At 38.4% G+C, this 20,799-nt stretch overlaps 1 protein-coding gene across 9 annotated transcripts in view; it reads left to right on the top strand.

Moving 5' to 3' along the window:
- The window catches only part of PARD3 (par-3 family cell polarity regulator), a 733,297-nt gene that overhangs the window by 405,232 nt on the left and 307,266 nt on the right, over nucleotides 1-20,799 (top strand). For all 9 annotated transcript variants that reach the window (XM_066281087.1, XM_066281085.1, XM_066281090.1 and 6 more), the window contains exons 11-14: nucleotides 1,355-1,483; nucleotides 4,089-4,127; nucleotides 15,122-15,310; nucleotides 17,572-17,742. In XM_066281087.1, the coding sequence (XP_066137184.1) occupies nucleotides 1,355-1,483; nucleotides 4,089-4,127; nucleotides 15,122-15,310; nucleotides 17,572-17,742 (528 nt within the window). The remainder of the gene's footprint in view (nucleotides 1-1,354; nucleotides 1,484-4,088; nucleotides 4,128-15,121; nucleotides 15,311-17,571; nucleotides 17,743-20,799) is intronic.

The raw sequence follows: 20,799 nt of genomic DNA on the forward strand, positions 1-20,799 counted from the left end.
AATCTAACAGGAGTGAGGTGGTATCTCATTGTAGTTTTGATTTGCATTTCTCTAATAACTAATGAAGCTGAGCATCTTTTCATATATCTGTTGGCCATTTGTATCTTTTCCTGGGAGAAGTGTCTGTTCATGTCCTCTTCCCATTTTTTTATTGGATTGTTTTTTTGTTTGTTGTTGAGTTTTATGAGTTCTTTGTAAATTTTGGATATTAGGCCCTTATCTGAGCTGTCGTTTGAAAATATCAGTTCCCATATAGCTGGCTGTCTGTTTATTTTGATATCAGTTTCTCTTGCTGAGCAAAAACTTTTAATTCTGATGTAGTCCCATTCATTTATCTTTGCCTTCACTTCTCTTGCCATTGGAGTCAAGTTCATAAAATGTTCTTTAAAACCCAGGTCCATGATTTTAGTACCTATGTCTTCTTCTATGTACTTTATTGTTTCAGGTCTTATATTTAGGTCTTTGATCCATTTTGAATTAATTTTAGTACACGGGGACAGGCTGTAGTCGAGTTTCATTCTTTTGCATGTGGCTTTCCAGTTTTCCCAACACCATTTGTTGAAGAGGCTTTCTTTTCTCCATTGTGTGTTGTTGGCCCCTTTATCAAAGATTATTTGACCATATATATGTGGTTTTATTTCTGGGCTTTCTATTCTGTTCCATTGGTCTGAGTGTCTATTTTTTTGTCAATACCATGCTGTTTTGATTATCGTGGCCCTATAATATAGTTTAAAGTCAGGTATTGTAATGCCCCCAGCTTCATTCTTTTTCCTTAGGATTGTTTTGGCTATTCGGGGTTTTTTATAGTTCCATATAAATCTGAGGATTTTTTGTTCCATTTCTTTAAAAAATCTCATAGGGATTTTGATGGGAATTGCATTCAATTTGTATATTGCTTTGGGTAATATGGCCATTTTGATTATATTTATTCTTCCTATCCAAGAACAAGGAATATTTTTCCATCTCATTGTATAAAAGGCACTTTTTTATTTTGGTGTAAGACAACTGTGCCACACAAGGCCATCACGGAATCAGTTCCGAGCTAGCCAATTTTGTGCTAACTTGGCAATTTAGCTCTATTTGTTTATCACTTGTTTCTTTCTATTGCTCTGATGGCTGCAGCTATTGGTTTATTGATAAGTACTGAAAGATTTCCTCCTTCCTATCTCACTGCTAGGTACCTGATCTGCATTTCTCTGTTTGCCACAACCGCCTAGTGGTTACCAGATCATGTAGACTGTACTATGGAATGAGTGATGTTCTTTAGCTGACAGGTTCAGTTCTAGAATGAATATCTTTTCTTCTGGTATCTGTTGGCACATGGTCTCAGCTGAAAACTTCTTATTTGTTTTAGGTAAATGGAGTGGATTTAGCCGGCAAGTCCCAGGAGCAAGTCGTGTCCCTGCTGAGAAGCACCAAGATGGAGGGCACTGTGAACCTCCTGGTCTTTCGCCAAGAAGATGCCTTCCACCCACGGGAATTGGTGTGTACATTTAGAGCAGCTGAAAGGCTTCTGATGCACATGCGTCTGGGACGGACTCCTTGAAGGCCAGTGTCTACTGAGACATTGCCCAAGTGATTTTTATATTTAAATGTCTTTCAGCCTTCACTTAATACAAGCGTTCTTCTCTTATCTTTACTCAGTGATGGAAATAGATACCTACCACATGGAGTGTAGGGGTGTTTAAAAATCAGAGAGCGGGGTTTCTTTTAGAACAGTACATGTGGAGCACTGAGTGATTTCAGATGGGTTGAGTGAATACAGAGACAGCAATTATTTTAAGACTGTCATTTCAAAGGCTACCATTGAAAGCATGCCACCTTCCCTACTACACGTGAGGGACACCTCTGCCCGTTGCAGATTTTCATAGCCTGTGTCCCTCAGCGAAGTAAAGATGCTTGCTTTTTTGTATGAAAAGGAATTCCTTATTAAATATTGTTATTGAAAATAAAAAGATCAGAGTGGCAGTAACCTACATGGCCATTAGTTACCAATATATGTCATTATTTTGAATGTTGTAAGTCAAATGGAAAGGCATTCGTTTATAAACAGTTTTTCACTTTTTATGCGTTTATCAATGCATCTAAATATTAGATAGGCATATTTGTCTAATATCGGTGCAAAGGAAATAGGTATATTACATTGACATAGTTCTATGTGCTTTTCTGCAAAAAGTGCTATGTTTCATTTATGTATAAAAACAATGTAATTGGAGGAATCACCATTCTCTTTTGATGTAGTGAAAAAAGTTTTCCTTCAAGTGTCAGTGGTATTTTAAATATTTCAAACCAGATTCTGGTTTGGGTCATTGTACAACATTTGACATCTCTTTCAGCTAGCCTTTAGCTTTATTTTAAGAAAACCAGTTTGTATACACTAGTGGGGCAAGGTTTTAGGGCCACTGGTCCCACATTTGCCTGATAGCCCTAAATCTCTTAAACTCATACTTCAAAGATGAGTGTCCTGGTGAATAAGATGTTCTTTTTATGATAAGCTAAATAAATTTGAGTTTTGAGAACATCCCATCCCATAGTTACTAACACATATATAGCTCTCTGTGATTTTTGTGGAAATTTCAGATTTTTTTTTAAACATTTATTTATTTTATTGTTTTTACAGAGGCAGAGAGAAAGTCAGAGAGAGGGACAGACAGGGACAGACAGACAGAAACGGAGAGAGATGAGAAGCATCAATCATTTGTTTTTTGTTGCGACACCTTAGTTGTTCATTGATTGCTTTCTCATATGTCCTTGACCATGAGGATTGAGCCAGCGACCTTGAGTCAAGCTGGTGAGCTTTGCTCAAACCAGATGAGCCCGCGCTCAAGCTGGTGACCTCGGAGTCTCAAACCTGGGTCCTCCGCATCCTAATCGACGCTCTATCTACTGCACCACCGCCTGGTCAGGCTCAGATTTTGATAAAGGTGAAAACTGAACACTTTTAAGTAGATTTTGAAAAATTATAAAATGTGCTTAACTTCTGTTTTAAAAGGTTTAAGGCATTGTCCCCTCCCCCTAACATGCACATACACTGTTAACCAATTCTGTGCTTAAAATGCCACCTGATTCTAAATCTGGAGATATTTATTGAGTTGTAAATTAGCATGTAGAACAAAGCCAAGATGGAGATATGATGTGGTACAGTGTTCATGCTTCCTTAGTACGTGTGAACTTGGGCAACAGCATTTCTGGATTGCCATGCTGAGACATGGCCCTTCCTCCACCTTTCCTGAGGCAGAGCCAACACCGAGCCCACTCACGGTTATTTGGGCTCGTCTTGTCCAATTTTTATCTTTTAGGCTTCTGTTTGCCCCTTCCACTGCCTGCTTTTGTGTTCTCTTGGGTATGTAATCTATTGCTCGGGTGCTTTTCCTCAAGGAGCGAGCCAGGAGGCCACCAGTTCAGGGGTCGTGTACTGCAGCTCCTTGTGGAGATTCAGAAGAAACATTCTGACAACTTGAAGGGAGCGTTTACATTCTACTTGGAATCCAATTACCAAACTTTTTTCCTCTGTTTGGGGTGCCTCTATGTTTATTTGGTGTCTAAAATGAAATACTTTTTATCACTATGTATATTTAAAAATAAATCAACCTTGTGATGATCTGTGTAAGTAAAGCTACTCTGTAATACATGAAAAAAATCATACTTAAAACATATGTCATATTTTAAAAGTATAACCCTTGTGGTTCACACTTATTATCTGGTCTAGCTATCAAATTACAGTGTACCTTCTAGCTTAGATTTAGTTGCGAAAATTAACACATTAGCCACAGTGCTTGCTGCAAATAGAAAAGCCAGATGAGATTTGTTTTTCTCCCTATGATAAATCGACAATGTATATGATTGAGCAAGTAACAACTTACATCTAGAAAAATGTCTTAAAACACAACATCCACCCAAGAAAATATGTTTATGAGTGAATGTTTGGAAGGCAGAGTTATGCCTCAGCCAGAATATAATTACCTTTTCTATAGGTTGTGGATTTTAGAAACCAGCAAAAGTTTTTTTTTTAAGTAAAGCTTTGTGTCCCTGTGTGTTGAAGGTGGCTTTAGTCAGTCTGTATTTATGTTTTTCTTCAATTCTTCTAGAATGCTGAGCCCAGTCAGATGCAGATTTCCAAAGACACGGTAAGAGCTTTGTCTTTCGTAGAATGCAGAGATTTTTGAGAAATAAATGGAACTAACTAAGTACTGATTAAATATGAAGTGCACTTGTCCTCCCTTGTCCTGGCCCATGTAGATATTACATAAGTTTATCAAATTCCAGAGTGGGAGTAGTCTTATCATCAGATGACTTACAGCTTTTATCCCAGGCATAGACTATTTCATGATTATTCTTGTCAGACAATGATTAAATAATAAAAAGGGGAGGGGAGATTAGATTGGTTTTCTATTTACCTGCATAATAAGTGGGACCTCGATTTGGTGAGCCTTGTATGGTGTACACATAAAGGACTTCACGAGGTGTGAAGTGCTGTAAGTGGGTACAAAGTGGGGAAAAAAGAAAAAGAAAAAGAAAAAAGAAAAACTTGATTTAGGCACAGAAAAAATAGGAAAGGGAGCATCAAAATAAGAAGGTATCATCATCAGGGACAATAAAATATGTTAGTAATTTAACTACACTAGTGGTCTTAATGAGTCTTATAAGTATTATATTTATTATAGCATATTCTAAGGGGTAGTATTTTTTAATAAAAATAAGCACCCGCTGGGTAGATTAAAATGCAGATCTGGTTGTGTCCTGTTTACAAGACAGACCCTAATACAGACTGAAGGCAGATGAAGAAGTTGAGTTCTAGCTGGCAGTACTAACATAGGGAATTACCAAGACTGTCTCTGAAAGTACCATTTGGTGTAGATGGACTGCAGGGGGAAGAGACAGAGAGTGTTTCTTTAACATGTAGTATCATCAGGTGGTCATTCTAACAGTTAGGTCCTCTTATTCATCGAACATAGCGTAAGACACGTTATTCCTAAAACTTGTCAAGAGAAAGAAAATTTAATAGAACCATATCCACCTGGATGATGCTCATATATGTTTTACAAAAATGGTCACATTAAGTAGACCAAAGGGAAAAAAGAAAACGTATGACTATGAGGAGTGTGAATATCATAATTACCAACAGGTTTGATTTTTCTTTATACATTTGTAAACAACTTTGAACCTAATAAGCATACAAATAGAGTGTTATTGTCAAATATTTCATAATTACAAAGGTGGATGGCAAATCAGACCTCCAAGAAAAATCAGGAAACCTTGAGAATGTTTTTATGTTCAAAAGTTATATGAGCTGTAAAAAATTCACAGTCCTAATTTTTGTTTTCTCAAGTCAGTAGTTTGGAGGCAGCTAATAAGAATCACAGTGGTGTGTGTCGGGGGATGGAGCGTGAGCTGAAAGGGGAGGGAACTCGAACAAATTGATTGTATAGAATACCATGGGCATAAAAGTGAATTTATACTATTTTAAAGGACAATAATTATGGCCAAAAGTGATGTAAAGCTAACATATTGAAATAACATGATATTGTTACATGTTAGCGATGAAAGAAATAGACACCTGCTGTGTGTATACATGTGAGAGGTAGTATTTCAAAATGGCAGTCAAGTATGGTGTCTTAATGTTTAAAACAATCGGCCATTCACTTTAAAAAGTGGGATTTCTTTTTTCTCACTGTACACTAAAATAAATCCCAGTTTATTATGAAATTGAACCTAAAACAGAATGTACTAAAACATATGATGAAACAAATCTCTGTTAACTTTAAACAGTGTATGTTGTGTAACTCAAGATGTCATTAGGTAAATAATGGGTGGTGAATGGTTTGTGTGTGAGTGCGTGGGTTTGTGTATATTTCTGTATAGCTATAACCAAGCCATGCAATAGTTACAAGGTACATGCCAGATGGGGGAAGTGTTTTGCAGTGTAACCCTTGGGTAAAGACCACTGCTTTTTTGTTAGAATCTCAGTACCATAGAACTTTTTGGAAAATGTAATGATTTCATATAGAAACTACGTCTGTTAATGCTTAAGACAGCCTGAGATAGGAAATGACACTATAAACTATAAAGATAGGGATGTTCTTTCAAAATGTGTAGTCCGTTCTAGTGAGAACATTGATGATTAACCCTGAACTGCTCCATCTCTAAGGTGGGGAAGCAGCATGGGCTATAAATATTGGATTTAGCCCACCAAGAACCATATGAGCCGTCCAGCCCAGTCCCCACCACGGCCCTGTGTGGCCATGACAGCACGCCCGAGCAAATGACAATTCGGTCACCTTAACCAAAGACAAACTCTACATATGCCTGTTGCCCCAATTTCCAATTACAAATGGAATTATTTTCTGATGAGAGTTTTCCAAGTAAATTCAAAAAGCATAGAGTCTCCTTTCAAATGTTTTCTTTTTTAAATATATCCTTACGCCTGTGCTCTGTCTGTGGTACCATTTGGGGCTATTAAAGCCTTCATGTTAAACTTTTAATTTTAAAAAATTTACATCTCGGGTCTCTGCCATGCCAATAATGTATCATTAACTTAAGTCTTGAAATTCTCTGGCATGATTTGATCTGTCAATCTGTCATGGGATGGTAAACACCTTGAGAACAGACATGTCCTAATGCTAAATTATTTTGTTTTATTGGATGATTGTCATAATGACTCATAAACTGATTTAGTCTGAGAAATTTAAGAAAGGTATTAAGGTGGATGAGCAGTATCCATAGCTAATAGACCTTTTGAACTTTTGTGATGTAAATTTTCTGTGCACCTTTTAAATGTATTAATTGATGAGAATGGGAGATGAGGAACTCTGGTTTTAGGGTTACCTACAAAAATAGGACAAAAGGCTGAATTATTCACAAAATCTCAGGGCCTTTGCTTCACATCCTGAACAAGCTCCTTCACCTCGGAAACGCTGATTCACTTGATACTAAGAATGCGCATGTGGATGTCCAGCTTGGACAAGACATTCATGGAAGTGTTAAGGCTCTGCAGAGAAGTGACACTCATAGTATGTGTGTATATAAGGAAAGAACTCTAGTAACATGAGTTAGCTTATGTGATTGTGGAGGCTAGTGAGGCTCAAGACCCTGGGCAGCCCTGTTCCAGCTCCATTCCAAAGGCTGGCAGGCTTTTCACCCCAGTAGAGCCAGTGGTGCATATCAAGACCAAAGTCATCTGTTTGACAGGGCCCCCGTCTTGCTCAGAGAGTACTGTCTTTCTATCTTGTTCAAGCCTTAAACCTTTGGATGAGTCCCACCCATATTGTGGAGAACAATCTGTTTTATTTGGAGTTTACGAATTTAAATATATTCTTCTTGTTCAAAAACACCCTCCAAGGTGTCACCTAAAATGAACATTAGAATGAGGTTGTAGAGTCACCTACAAGCTACCTGGCCTTCCCTTCCCAAAGTACCCATTTCATCCTAGGGTTTCAAATAGAACCAATGCAACCCTGCTTAGGAGGTAAGCCCTCCAAGAATGCTTCAGCTTCTACCTAAGAATAGAATTGTGTGTTAAAGAGGGCTATTGGATAAAAGTAGAGCTTTAGAAAATATAGGTTAGAGATGAATCTGGAGTATAGAGATAAGATATACTTACTACATGCTGAGATATTATGTTGTCAAAATGAATTACAGAGTTAATAGGTTCTCTCTACAGAAACCACAGGAATACATTGGGAAGAACCTTCCTGAAGATCTGGAGTCCTCTTGAGGCTAACTTCACACAGTTATAACCTTGATTTAGAGATTAAATGAGTAATGAGCAGGGCTGTGAGCATGCTCAGTAATAGCTTCATTTAACTGTCTTAGTATATCAAGTAATGCTACCATATTGACCTCTGCCTCGTTAACTGAGAAAACAATTGAAGAAATCAAGAAATCGATGCTATTTGCAATAACTTTAGAAAGGGTGAAATAAATACTTAAGAATAAATTTAACCAAGAAGGTGAAAGGTTTGTATGCTGAAAACTTAAGACAGAGATGAAAGAAGTTGAAGAGGACGCACATAAAGGGAAAGGTATCCATGTGCCTGGAATTGAAAAAGAAATAATATTAAAATGTTCGTTCTACCCAAAGTGATCTACAGAATTACTGCAATCTCTTTTAGGATTCCAGTGGCATTTTTCACAGAAATAGAAAAAAATAAATCCTAAAATTTACATGGAACTACAGAAGAATCTAAATTTTTAAAGCAAAGAACAACAAAGCTGGAGGCATCACACTACCTGATTTCATCCTGTTACAAGGCTATAGTAATTGAAACAGTGTGGTATTTTGGCTCTGGCCAGGTGTTTCAGTGGATAGAACGTCATCCCTGCCTGCCAAGGTCATGGGTTTGATACCTATTCAGAGCACATATGATTAGCAGCCAATGAGAGCAAAACTAAATGGAACAACTAAGTGAAACAATGAGTTGATACTTCTCTCTCTCTGTGTCCCACTTGTGCGCTCTCTTCTCTCTCTCAAATCAGTGGAAAAATTGAAAACAAAACAAAACAAAGAGAAACAGTATGGTATTGGCATAAAAACAAACACATAGGTCAAGGAAACAATAGAGAGCCCAGAAGTAAGCCCATGTATATGTGGTCAATTAACCTATGAGAAAAGAGCAAGAATATACAGTCAGGTGGGAAGGGGACATGAAGGACAGTCTCTTCATAACACAGTGTTGGGAAAACTTGACTACTTGTGTGCAAAACAGTGAACCTGGCCCCGATTTTACGCCACATACAAAATTCAACTAAAAAATGGGTAAAGATTTGAATGTAAGAGCTGAATCTGTAAAACTCCTACAAGAAAACACAATAGGTTAGCTCTTTGACTTGGATTTATCTTGGCAATGTTTTTTGTTTGTTGCTTTGGTTTTTGATTTGAAACCAAAGCAAAGGCAACAAAAGAAAACGAAAGTGGGACTAAATTAAATATAGAAGAGAAAGCACAAAATTAAAAGGCAACCTATGGAGTAGGAGAAAATATATATTTGCAAATCGTATATCTGAAAGGAGGTTAATATCTAAAATCTATAGAGAACTCTTACAACTCACTAGACAGAAAATTTATCTAGTTAAAAAATGGCCTAAGGATGTGAAAAAATGCACACTGATGGCCAACAGGTTATGTACGGGTGCTCAACATCACTAATCATCAGGGAAATACAAACATAAACCACAAGATATCATCTCATATCTGTTAGGATGACTCCCATCAAAAACATGAGATGACAAATGTTGGTCAGGATATGGAGAAAGGGAACACTTGTGCACTGTTTGTAGAAATGTAAGTGGTGTGGCCACTGGAAAAACGATATGAAGGCCCCTCATAAAATTAAAACTATGCACTAGCAATTTCACTTCTGAGTATATATCCAGAGGGAATGAAATCAAGATCTCAAAAGAGATAGCTTCACTCCCATTTTTGTTGTAGCATTATTCAGAACAGCAGGGACAGCCTAAGTATCTATCACCAGATGAATTGATGAAGAACATGTAGTATGTGCATATGTACAAAGTGAAACCCTATTCAGCCACAAGAAAGAAGGAAATCCTGCTATTTGCAACATGATTCAAGGGTGTTATGCCAAGTAAAATAAGTCAGACAGAGAAAGGCAAATATTGTCTGATATTACTTACATGTGAAATCTGGATAAGCCAAACTCATAGAAACAGAGTAAAATGGTTGTTCCCAAGGTCTGGGGATTGGAGGGAAAGGGGAGATTTTGGTCAAAGATAATAAACTTACAGTTATAAGATGCATAAGTTCTGGGCATTTAATAGTAATTATAATTACAAATGTGGGAATATATACCTACTGAAAAATAGATCTTAAATATTCTCACGGCACACCCAGGAAAAGGTAATTATGTGATTTGAAGGAGGTGATAGTTAATGCTTTTGTGGGAATCATTCTTCAATAAATAAGTCTATCAGATCAGCATATTGTGTACCTTAAATGAACACAGTCACATTTGTCAATTATAGTTTAGTAAAGCTGGAGGAAAAAGAGAAAACAGTTGAGTGGAAACAAATGGGGAGCCTACTGGGGGAGTGAAGTGCGAGTCATTACATCTTTCTCAAAACTTTGTATAAATTCTTTGGGATAAACTCATCATCAGACACTTGTTTAGGCCTGTAATCCATATTAACTCTGATATTTAGAGAACATATTGTAGATGAAAGTATACAGAACTTTATACTTTAAGGTTTTGTTGAAAATTTATACTGTCAGACACTAAATTTGTTGATCTTAATTAATGTTGTTGTCCTTGTAAAGAATTTTATATAATGTGGGCTACTGCTAGTGCTTTAAATGCTTCGAGTTATCTTAAGCTTGTAATTTAATGAACTAAACTGACATAATTCAAATATTTCAAACGTATTTAAAAACAATCTTCTTCCAAAATTGGAATAGATTAATATTTTCATTAGCTTACAAAAAATAGTAATGACTTCATATGGTGAATCTGTGAATGTTTAAGGATTGCATTTGCTAACTATTACTATAGTAAAATAAGAATTTCTTACTGTCTGGTGTGTTTTCCCTTGGGAAATATATCTTAGTTATATTTTATTGCCCGTTAGTGGTATAGTGATAAAATAGATATCTTTAAAATTTAGTGTGTTGTTTGCTTTTGAACTTAGTTTATTTTAAATATTATGTTGCTAGTTTAATGTCTGATTTAAAAATAAAAATTGTACTAGATATAGAGAAACTATTCTTAATTAGTAGGTATTAGTTATTCTGAAATGGCACAATTTTCACAAAAGTTTTAAAAACAACCCCAGTGTACACTTCCTTCATCCATATTATCTAATTGTTAATATTTTCCCACACTTGAGATAAAATTGTCTTCTATTTCTTCCTCCCCCACTTTTTTCTCCTTTCCTTCCTACTACATATTACTTTTTTCTGAATTGATAATATATCGATGACATAATTTCCCTTTATCTGTAAATATTTTTAGTATGTGTATACTAAGAACAAAGACATTTTCTTATGTGATCACATTATAGTTAATTCCAAATCGTAAAATGAACGTGGATTTAACAGTGTTATGTTACGTTGTTTCAGTTAATGTTTTGATAGCATGCAGAAATAAATGGATGGAGGGATGGATGAAGGCATTAAGAGTTAAAATCTGATCCAGACTTCACCTCAGGGTTATGTATAAGATTTAATTTTGTCTTTTTAGTCTCCCTTTTTCTGAAACAGGTCTTTAGGTTATGTTTCTTTTTCTTTCTTTTTTCCTTTCTTTTTTTTATTAAGTGAGAGGTGGGAGGCAGGGAGGCAGGGAGGCAGGGAGGGAGAAAGACTCCCGCATGCACCTGGACCAGTATCCACCTAACAAGCCCCATCTGGGGCTGCTGCTCCATTGCTCGGCAACCGAGATATTGCAGCACCTGAGGCAAGGCTGTGGTGCTGTCCTCAGCGCCTGGGGCCAGCTTGCTCAAACCATTCAAGCCATGGCTGTGGGAGGAGAAGAGAGAGATAGAGAGAGAAGAGGAAGGGTGGAGAAATTGATGGTCACTTCTCCTATTGCCCTGACCGGGAATTGAACTCAGGACTTCCACACGCCAGGCCAATGCTCTACCACTAAGCCAACCTGCTATAGCTGTTTTTCATTTTTGAAGAGCAAGGGTTTGTGGAACATTTCTTTGATTGGATAAGTGTTGTTTAGCTTAACGGCACAGATTAATAACTGGATGAAACAGTTATTTTCAATATTTGTGTTATCAAAGAATACATTTTAAATTTTTACTTATTTTGCATTCACTATTTGAATTAGAACAAAAGCACAGTAAAGCCAGATATGACATTTCTAACTTTGACAATAAGAATAATTAACCTTAAAATATCATCACAACATGCATAAAGATTCATCTCACATACAGAGGATCACTGGCTTAGCTGGAGCCCCCTGGTCAAGACACATATGAGAAAGCAATCAATGAACAACTAAGGTGTCACAATGAAAAACTGATGATTGATGCTTCTCATCTCTCTCCATTCTTGTCTGTCTGTCTGTTTCTCTCTTGCTCACTTCTCACTTAAAAAAAATTGAGAAATAAGATATCAAGGCTAATGGTAGGTGGGAAGTACTGGAGACTGTGAAAGCCCATGGGCATGAAACCTGATTTCTTAGTCATAATTGTTTTTTTTATCTTTTTATCTCACTAAATTTTTTTTAAAGACACTTAAATAGTTGAATGGGCCCTGGCCGGTTGGCTCAGCAGTAGAGCGTCGGCCTAGCGTGCAGAGGACCCGGGTTCGATTCCCGGCCAGGGCACATAGGAGAAGCGCCCATTTGCTTCTCCACCCCTCCGCCGCGCCTTCCTCTCTGTCTCTCTCTTCCCCTCCCGCAGCCAAGGCTCCATTGGAGCAAAGATGGCCCGGGCGCTGGGGATGGCTCTGTGGCCTCTGCCCCAGGTGCTAGAGTGGCTCTGGTCGCAACATGGCGACACCCAGGAGGGTCGCAACATGGCGACGCCCAGGATGGGCAGAGCATCGCCCCCTGGTGGGCGTGCCGGGTGGATCCCGGTCGGGCGCATGCGGGAGTCTGTCTGACTGTCTCTCCCTGTTTCCAGCTTCAGAAAAATGCAAAAAAAAACAAAAACAACAACAACAAAAAAAATAGTTGAATGGTATTTCATTGTGTTAGATATATCGTAATATACTTGATATCGTACATGTAACTTGTTTTTAATTTTTAGCTGTTATAATTACAACCACATTTAGTTTTTTAATGACTTATTACTAAAAGTTATATTTCTAGATTAAGCAATAAGAAAAATTATTAAACTGGCTTGCATAAATAATGTACCTTTTTATATGTTCATCAGCAGGGAAGGCAGGGAAGAAAGCGCCCATTTTACCACACTCCCTGCATTCTTGGATATCATTACTTAATAAAAAATTTTATAGCAATCTAATAATTTTTATTGATTGCATGTCTTTTGTTGCAAGTGAGATTGAACCTTATTTTTTGGACAATTCATCTATAATGAATTACTCATTCACATCTTTTTTTCCTTTGTTGTGAGATTGTTCATATTTTGTTACTAATTTTTCATGACCTCAGCAATAAAAATATTACTTCTGTGGAGAGGGAGTGAGAAAGAAATAAGTAAATTATAATAGAGAAATTAGTAGGAACAAACTACTCACACACTCGATACCTCTAATGCAAGATGTGTGAGTTTTCTACACCAAACAAATCTGACCTTAACTGCAGTCAATGTCCACCCCACAAGGTAAGGACATAGTCCCACAAGACTGACACTCCCTTCAGATGCCATTGTCAAGGTAGCATATCTTTTGTAGTAACATATACTAAAAAAAATCTTACTGGTAAATTCTCTTCTTCCAAAAATTATTTCACTCAGTTGAGATATTTCAGATTGTATGTTAAATTCTAAATTCCTTTAAAAAATTATTTTATATTTATGCTGATTTTGATTGGTATATTAGAAGATTTTTTAAAAATTCTTTGGAAACAATGAAAAAATAAATGGAGTTTACCTAGGCACAAGCCTGCTTTCATGTGTGTAATTGAAGCATTTTGAAAAGCACAATCTATAAAGCAGGCATCCCCAAACTACGGCCCGTGGGCCGCACGTGGCCCCATGAGGCCATTTATCTGGCTCCCCGCTGCACTTCCTGTACGAGCACCTCTTTCATTGGTGGTCAGTGAGAGGAGCACTGTATGTGGCAGCCCTCCAACGGTCTGAGGGACAGTGAACTGGCCCCCTGTGTAAAAAATTTGGGGACCCCTGCTAAAGGATGTGTTCTATTGCAGCTTAACTTTATACCACAGTATATTTCACCATTCTTCAATTATAATTTGACAATATTAGCTTGAGTGATGGGGTGGGTGCTAGACTCACAGAGTTCCAACTTGGGGAAGAGGAGGAGAAACAGGTACGAGATGAGGTATTTGGGTGTGATTTGAAGAGCTCGTGCTATGTGTCCAGTATGTGGTTGTAAACACTGAATTTCAAAAAGAATTCTGGCCTTGCACGTGGTAAGTGACCAGGGTAGAGATTAAGGTGGTGGAAGTCTTTGGCCGAGAGTGGGCTTACCCAAGATGGATAGGGAGTAGCGTAGGAGGCAAGCGGCTTCCTCCTGCGGTGTATGATTTTATTGATGGACTGTCATCTCACTGCACCCAGGCAATGTATCCTTGAAGCTTGTATTTCTTCCTTGCTGTGTTACGATGGGTAAGAGTTTGTCTAACTTAAAATAGGTTGTGTGCTAAAACAGTCTTTTATGACTTGAAGACTGCAATTATGAAACCAAAAGCTTGCCTATGCAACTAATTAATTAAGCAATACTGCTTGAATGACACTCTCCATCTGTATCATGTATGGTGTGGTGTTGCGAAAACGTTCCCTCCGGTGGGGTTTTTCGCAGCTTTGTCTCACCAGTGTCGAAGGTGAACATTTGCTATTGGCTCTCTGAAGAGGACTGCCTCTTCCTGCTGGCTTTGTGTCATCAGGATGTGTTACTGTTTTGTGAATTAGATGATGCCCCCCTCGTCAACATACAACTATTAATCACATCGAAAATTCCTAATGCAAAAATAAAAACAACAAAAAACAGATGAATTACATGTATTTTGATTCCTGCTGGTCCTGTTCTTCTGTGGTTAAGAAAATATGTGAGGTGGGGCAAGAGTAGGTTCCACTTGTTCATTCTGAAAATAGTGCAGTCATTGATAAATAGTACAGGATGTGTCACATACTTGTTTCACATACTCACAACCGGAAACCTAAGTTTTGTCTCTATAGACAGACCCGTCCACCCCCCAACCCCCCCCAAAAAAATTCCAAACTCTAGGGATTTATGTGTTTTCAGTTTTCCTCTGTTTCTCCCATCTCCCTGTAAATCTGCTTCAGTTGTCTCAATATTGAAACAAATAGTGCATGAAAACATGAACAGCTGGTCCCCGGGCGTCATCTGGTGCCGTGCAGATGTGCGGGGAAGCCCGGGCCTTGTCGTCATGGAACATGGGTGGAGGCTACGCCTATTGTGATTGGCAGCTGCTCACGAGCAGTTTTTAAACTCTTCTGGGAGAGAGCAACTCAGGAGTATAATGTGTTCTGCAATTTTGTTCCCTGTTAGAAAGCTGAAGACGAGGACGTTGTGCTCACACCGGATGGCACCCGGGAATTTCTGACATTTGAAGTTCCATTGAACGATTCGGGATCAGCAGGTCTCGGGGTTAGTGTCAAAGGCAACCGGTCGAAGGAGAACCATGCGGACCTGGGAATCTTTGTCAAGTCCATCATCAATGGAGGGGCAGCATCTAAAGTAAGCACAGCCATTAACTAAAATGTTTCATTCTGACCCCGAACCTGTTTTGGAAACATACACACTGCAGAGGAGGTTGAGACCTATGAATTAAACTGACCAAAGACAGATTCACAGGTGAAAAGGCTACACATTTTGTTGAAGCCAATATATATTTAAATTTTATGTGTACTGAGGTTCCATTGGAAAGAAGTGAAAACTGAAGAGGCCACGGGACTTGGAAGTGCATATACCATTTAAGCAAAGGGCACATGGTGGAAAGAATTTAAAAAAAAAAAAATAAGGAAAAAAGGTTTGGGCTTCTAGCACAGTGATTTTCAACCTTTTTTGAGCCATGGCACATTTTTTACATTTACAAAATCCTGGGGTACACCACCTACCAAAATGACTCTCTAACACAGTACATATTATACATATAGTTAATAATATAGTTTCTAAATGTATTTATACTCACTTAGTGTGAAACCTGGGCCTCTTTTGATGAACACAAAAGGGATATCCTGGCAGGAATGGTAGAAAGACACACATGAAGCTCTTCCTCAGCAGTTCTCAGTCTCTCTCTGTTTTTAGTTTTTATCGCAGTCAAGCTTGAGAAGCTCAGCTCACATAAATATGTGGTTGAAAATGGGAGCAATGTCAAAATAGCTTTGTTGGCCAGAATGGGGAACTCCTTGGCAACAGATAACCAAAAACTGTCCAAAGGAAGATCATCAAACTTTAGCTTTAAAGTTAGATAACATTGTGATGCATTGTGATGCATTGTATATCACCCTCTGCGGGGGGCCTCTTTTAAAAAGAAAAAGGTCAAATATCTATATACACCATCAGGATAGACATAACCAGCTGAGGCTGAGAGTTCATCTAGTGGTGGCAACATTTACCTCCAGTCCTGACCAGGATTAGAAATCGGGACCATGGGGAGGAGTAGCAGCTTCAACTACTCACCGTGGCCACACAATGACAAGTGCGCGGCAGCCCGAGTGGGGACCTTCCTGGGTGTGGATGAGAGGCGGCCTACTATTGGTTCATTGCTAGTGGTTGGGATGAATCCTAGAAGGTGATTGGTCAGTGAGTGTTCCCTGTGCCTCCACTCTTCCTGTCGCTGATAGCTGGAGGGATTGTGAGGGGAATGATTATGTTCGGATGGAGGCGGCTGGTGGCGGGCCAGATAAATAGCCTCTGTAGCACACGGGCCGTTGTTTGGGGACCCATGTTTAATTTCTCCACGGCACACCTGACCATGTCTCAGGCACACTGATTGAAAAACACTGATCTAGCGGTTGTAAATTAGGAGAAGGTAAACATGTGAGGGAGCAAATGCTTGATAAGGTTTATTTTCTAAGGGTTGCTTATGCAGACTCATCTCTGTGCCATCTCCCTCTGGGGCCAAGCATTGCCCTCCCTTTCCTGGTTTCGGGGAGGCCAGGGGGCACCCTCACGGAAGGAAATTTATGTCCTGTGTTTAGGTAGAAAGGGGAAGGCAGTGAACAGTTGGTGTGTCTGCCTTTTCTCAGTTTCTTTCCCCTCGAAATCATTCTTATGCCATGTCAACGTGGTGTCCTTTGGGCCAGCATATTCTGATATCCTATAACACTTAAAATCACTGTTGTTCTGTTTTTTTTATACATTTCCATCCAGGATCAAACAACTAGAATAAATCTCAGTGATCTCTCATTTTAGAGATGATGTCCATGGAGTCAACCCCCATCTTTTTTCATCTCATAAGATTTACAACCCGTAATTATGCTAATGAAATGAGGGAATCCCTGCAGAGACGCAGTTAGCTTCTGGCACTGAGCAGAATACAGGCTTACCTTTGCTGTTCTCCTTCCCTGCCTGTGGATCACACATCCTGTTTCCCAGCCTGGAGAAATCGTCCTCGCTGTTGGTTAAGGGGGCGCTTTTCCCTCTCTCTGCGCTTGTCCAATGGCCTTGAGTGTTTGCATGTCTTGGGTTATAGATTTCTAGAAGCAAGAAAGTAATCACTTTGTGTCCTTTGAATTAGTAAGTGATTTTGGTAAACAGATTATGATCATGACCTGATTTTCAAATGTATAAATGTTTGAAATAAACAAAAGCTATGGTGACTGCTCAGCCATTATTATGCTAGTATTCAATTGAGCAAATCCACGAGACTTAAAGCCCCCCAACCCCCATTTTTTATTTTTGCTTTGTTTTTATTTTTTTTAACTAAAAGGCTAGCAACTTCTTGTTATAACAGGCTATTTAGTAGCACTTATTTTTACCTGTTTGCTTCTCAGGATGGAAGGCTTCGGGTTAACGACCAACTGATAGCAGTGAATGGAGAGTCCCTGTTGGGTAAGACAAACCAAGACGCCATGGAAACCCTCAGAAGGTCCATGTCCACTGAAGGGAACAAGCGGGGGATGATCCAGCTCATTGTTGCGAGGCGGATAAGCAAACGCAATGAGGTAACGAATAAAAACGTGAAAAGACTTAAGTTGCTAGCATTTTGAAAGTCTAGTAAGACTTGAGTTTCAGTCCTAACAGTGGACAGAGAACAGCATGTCTGGGGGCTTCACCTGGGAACACTAGAAATGATCTTTGCTTGCTCTGTTTCTAATATATTGTCTGTGACTGGTGTTGTGTTTTCTTAATTCTATGGTCAATATATTCCTGTTTGTGCATTAGCATTTTTGTTCCGAACTCCACAGATGAGATGGGGATCTCAGAGGCCCCTTTAGCTAGGATCCCGCCTTCCTGCCCAGAACCAAAGAGTCTCTTTTGTTCAGCAGTGTTGCCACTAGTAGGGAGAAACAGTGAACCAGCTGTTGTTGTTCATTTGTTCATCTAAAATAGATGCCTTTTACTAAGTCTCTGACGGGAGTCTCTTTATCCTGTGGCTCTGTCAGAGGGAGAGCCTCGGCCCCTGTCTCCCATCCCTACTTTCTCCCTCACTGTGAAGTTGAGTGTTTCCCCGTGAGCCCTGGCTTTTCAGTGATAACTATTTTATAATACCATGGTTGGTTCAGAATATATGCAACACTGTTTAATTAGGGGTGGGTAGGAAAGGTAGGATTGTGTCCTCCCAAATAAACAAAAACATACTAAGTAGAAACACACATTCTTCTTTAGCAGGTCATCTGAAAATTAAAGTTAAAAAGAAGTTTTACATATAATCAAAGCATTAGTATTGGAACCTGAAAAAAAATTTTATAAATCTATTTTAAATTATATGCCATCTATAGAAAATAGTTGGGACCTGAGAATTTACAGAGAACAAAACTTGTTGAAAATATAAAGATTAGGTTTTGTTTTCACTGATGCTCAAATCCCCACATTTTAAAGTCCAACTAAGAAAAAATTACTAGCAGATTCTATGAACTGAAAGTGCTATCTAAATTGTTTGTGTTTTTCTTAATTTTAAAATCCCTGTTTAATAAGTATATAAAGCAAGTTTTTCAGGTTGTGACGATCACTGGTCCGATCCGATAGCACATCATCTTTTGCAGTAAAAATGTACTCCTGAGCTTCGTGGGCAGTCGGGGTAGAGGTGGCCAGTTTTCAGAAGCTCATTGACCACTGACTTACTTTTGTTTTATTTTTAATTTCCAAATAGAGAATGAAGTAATAGTAACTAAATTATTATTTACCCTCATAAGAGAATAATATAACTGTAGCTTAAAAATCTTAGAGGAGAAAACTGTAGTGTAGAAACATTCACATAATTATAATATAAATGTACATGCTAATCTCTCATAATAGACTTCTGGATTCATTTTCTTGAATAATAGTTTTTATGGGTTGAAAAATCATTATCTGATCTTTTTCACAAAAGCCCTTTAAAGTGCTACATGAAAAATTCTCAACAGTAAGTTCACAAGACATTGTGCTTTACTAGTTTTTTTCCTGAAACTGAGTAATTTTGCATTCCTCAAGCAGTGCCTATTTTATTAAACAGATGTTTACTGAGTAATCACTGTATTTAGAACAAGTGTTAGACCCCAGGGATATGGAGGTGAGTAAACAGATGTGGTCCTTCTCTCATAGAACTTATACTGCTCCCAGACTGTATAAAACAAACTAAAATTAGTAACATTTTGCAAACTTGCCTTCAGAGGCAGTGGGTGTGATAGGGAGACATAAATGTGAGGAATGTACTAAAGTCAGCAGTCTGAATTCAGATGTGTGTCTGTCTGATGCCTGTGATCCCTGGTGTCCCCCAGACAGTACCAAACAAACGAGTACCAGCTTGAAGATGTTCTGAGAAAAGCACTGATTTTATACCCCTTGTTCTGTAAAAGATTTAATATTGAAATCCCATTACAGTAGCTGTATCTCATTCACTTTTACATATGAAATTAAGTGAATGAAATGCTTAAAGTCAGGGAATAGCTGAATAGACAATAAGTAGACTTTAATATTTTAATATTCCATAGGACACCATTCATACATTGCTTGTTTTTACTACTTCTTAGGCTAGAGTAAGCTTATAAAACAATTATATATGTAAAAAAAATCTTCCACGAGGTTGTGCTTTCTTTAGAATGCCAGCAAGAATCCTTTCGTACTTATAGGGTTTAACTAAAGAATTACATGAAGATGGGAGAGCCACATTCAGCTTCCCATAAGGCTTAAGGCATGGTTTTGCTGCTGTTGTACTTGTATTACCTTTGGGAAAAAATGTCCTTGAATGAACTCGAGTGTGTGTGTCAATTATGTTACAGTAAGTATTTTTACAAGCATAAGGCGTTTTGTCATGAATGAACCTCAAGCTAAACACAGTGCTCATGTTCTCACCTTCTGGGTCTGTGAGTCAGCCAGAAAGTCCAGTGTTTGAGCTATCGCAAAACTATATTTTACAACCAGATCTCTAAGTCAGGGATTTGCATATTAAACTTCAAGCTGGAGAATGTGAGAATTTGTGCAAGAAACTCTCCTGGACTTTGTCACATCTTTCCTTGCCCTTCTATGTGGGAAGGGCTGTGTATTATCTTAGCTTTTAAAAATAAACAACTTGTCACATCACCATACTAAGTATCAACTCACCCTGCATTTCGCTAGTAGTTACCCCTATAGGGCTCCTTAGAGATTTTCTCCGGGAGACATTGCTATCTGGTTTGCTTGACCTTTCAGGAATCTTTGAACACCACCTCGTTCTTGAACTGTTTGCTGCCTGCTCTCTCCATTTTTCTTCTACTTCCCTCTAGTCCTTTTCTCTTCCCTCTTTTATACCTATTTTTTTTTATTGTTATTGTTCTTCAAGGCCCTTCCTGTGCTTTTTCTTCTTCCTGTACATGCTCCAGGGGTATCTCCTGGTCCTTAGAAAACAACTGTGTGGTGGTGATGGATGCCATAATCCTATTTCCAGCTCAGAACTCAATTCTGGTTCCAAGTGACCATGGAGGCATTCATTGAGATATTCCTTAGACACCTAATTGAAGGATCCACTGAAGTTTCTTTATGCTTTTTCCTCCAAAGCCAGTTCCTCCTTGATGTCTTTCGTCCACCCATGTCACCTTTGTGTT

This window comes from Saccopteryx bilineata, chromosome 5 (assembly GCF_036850765.1).
Source record: "Saccopteryx bilineata isolate mSacBil1 chromosome 5, mSacBil1_pri_phased_curated, whole genome shotgun sequence".
NCBI classification, from domain to species: domain Eukaryota; kingdom Metazoa; phylum Chordata; class Mammalia; order Chiroptera; family Emballonuridae; genus Saccopteryx; species Saccopteryx bilineata.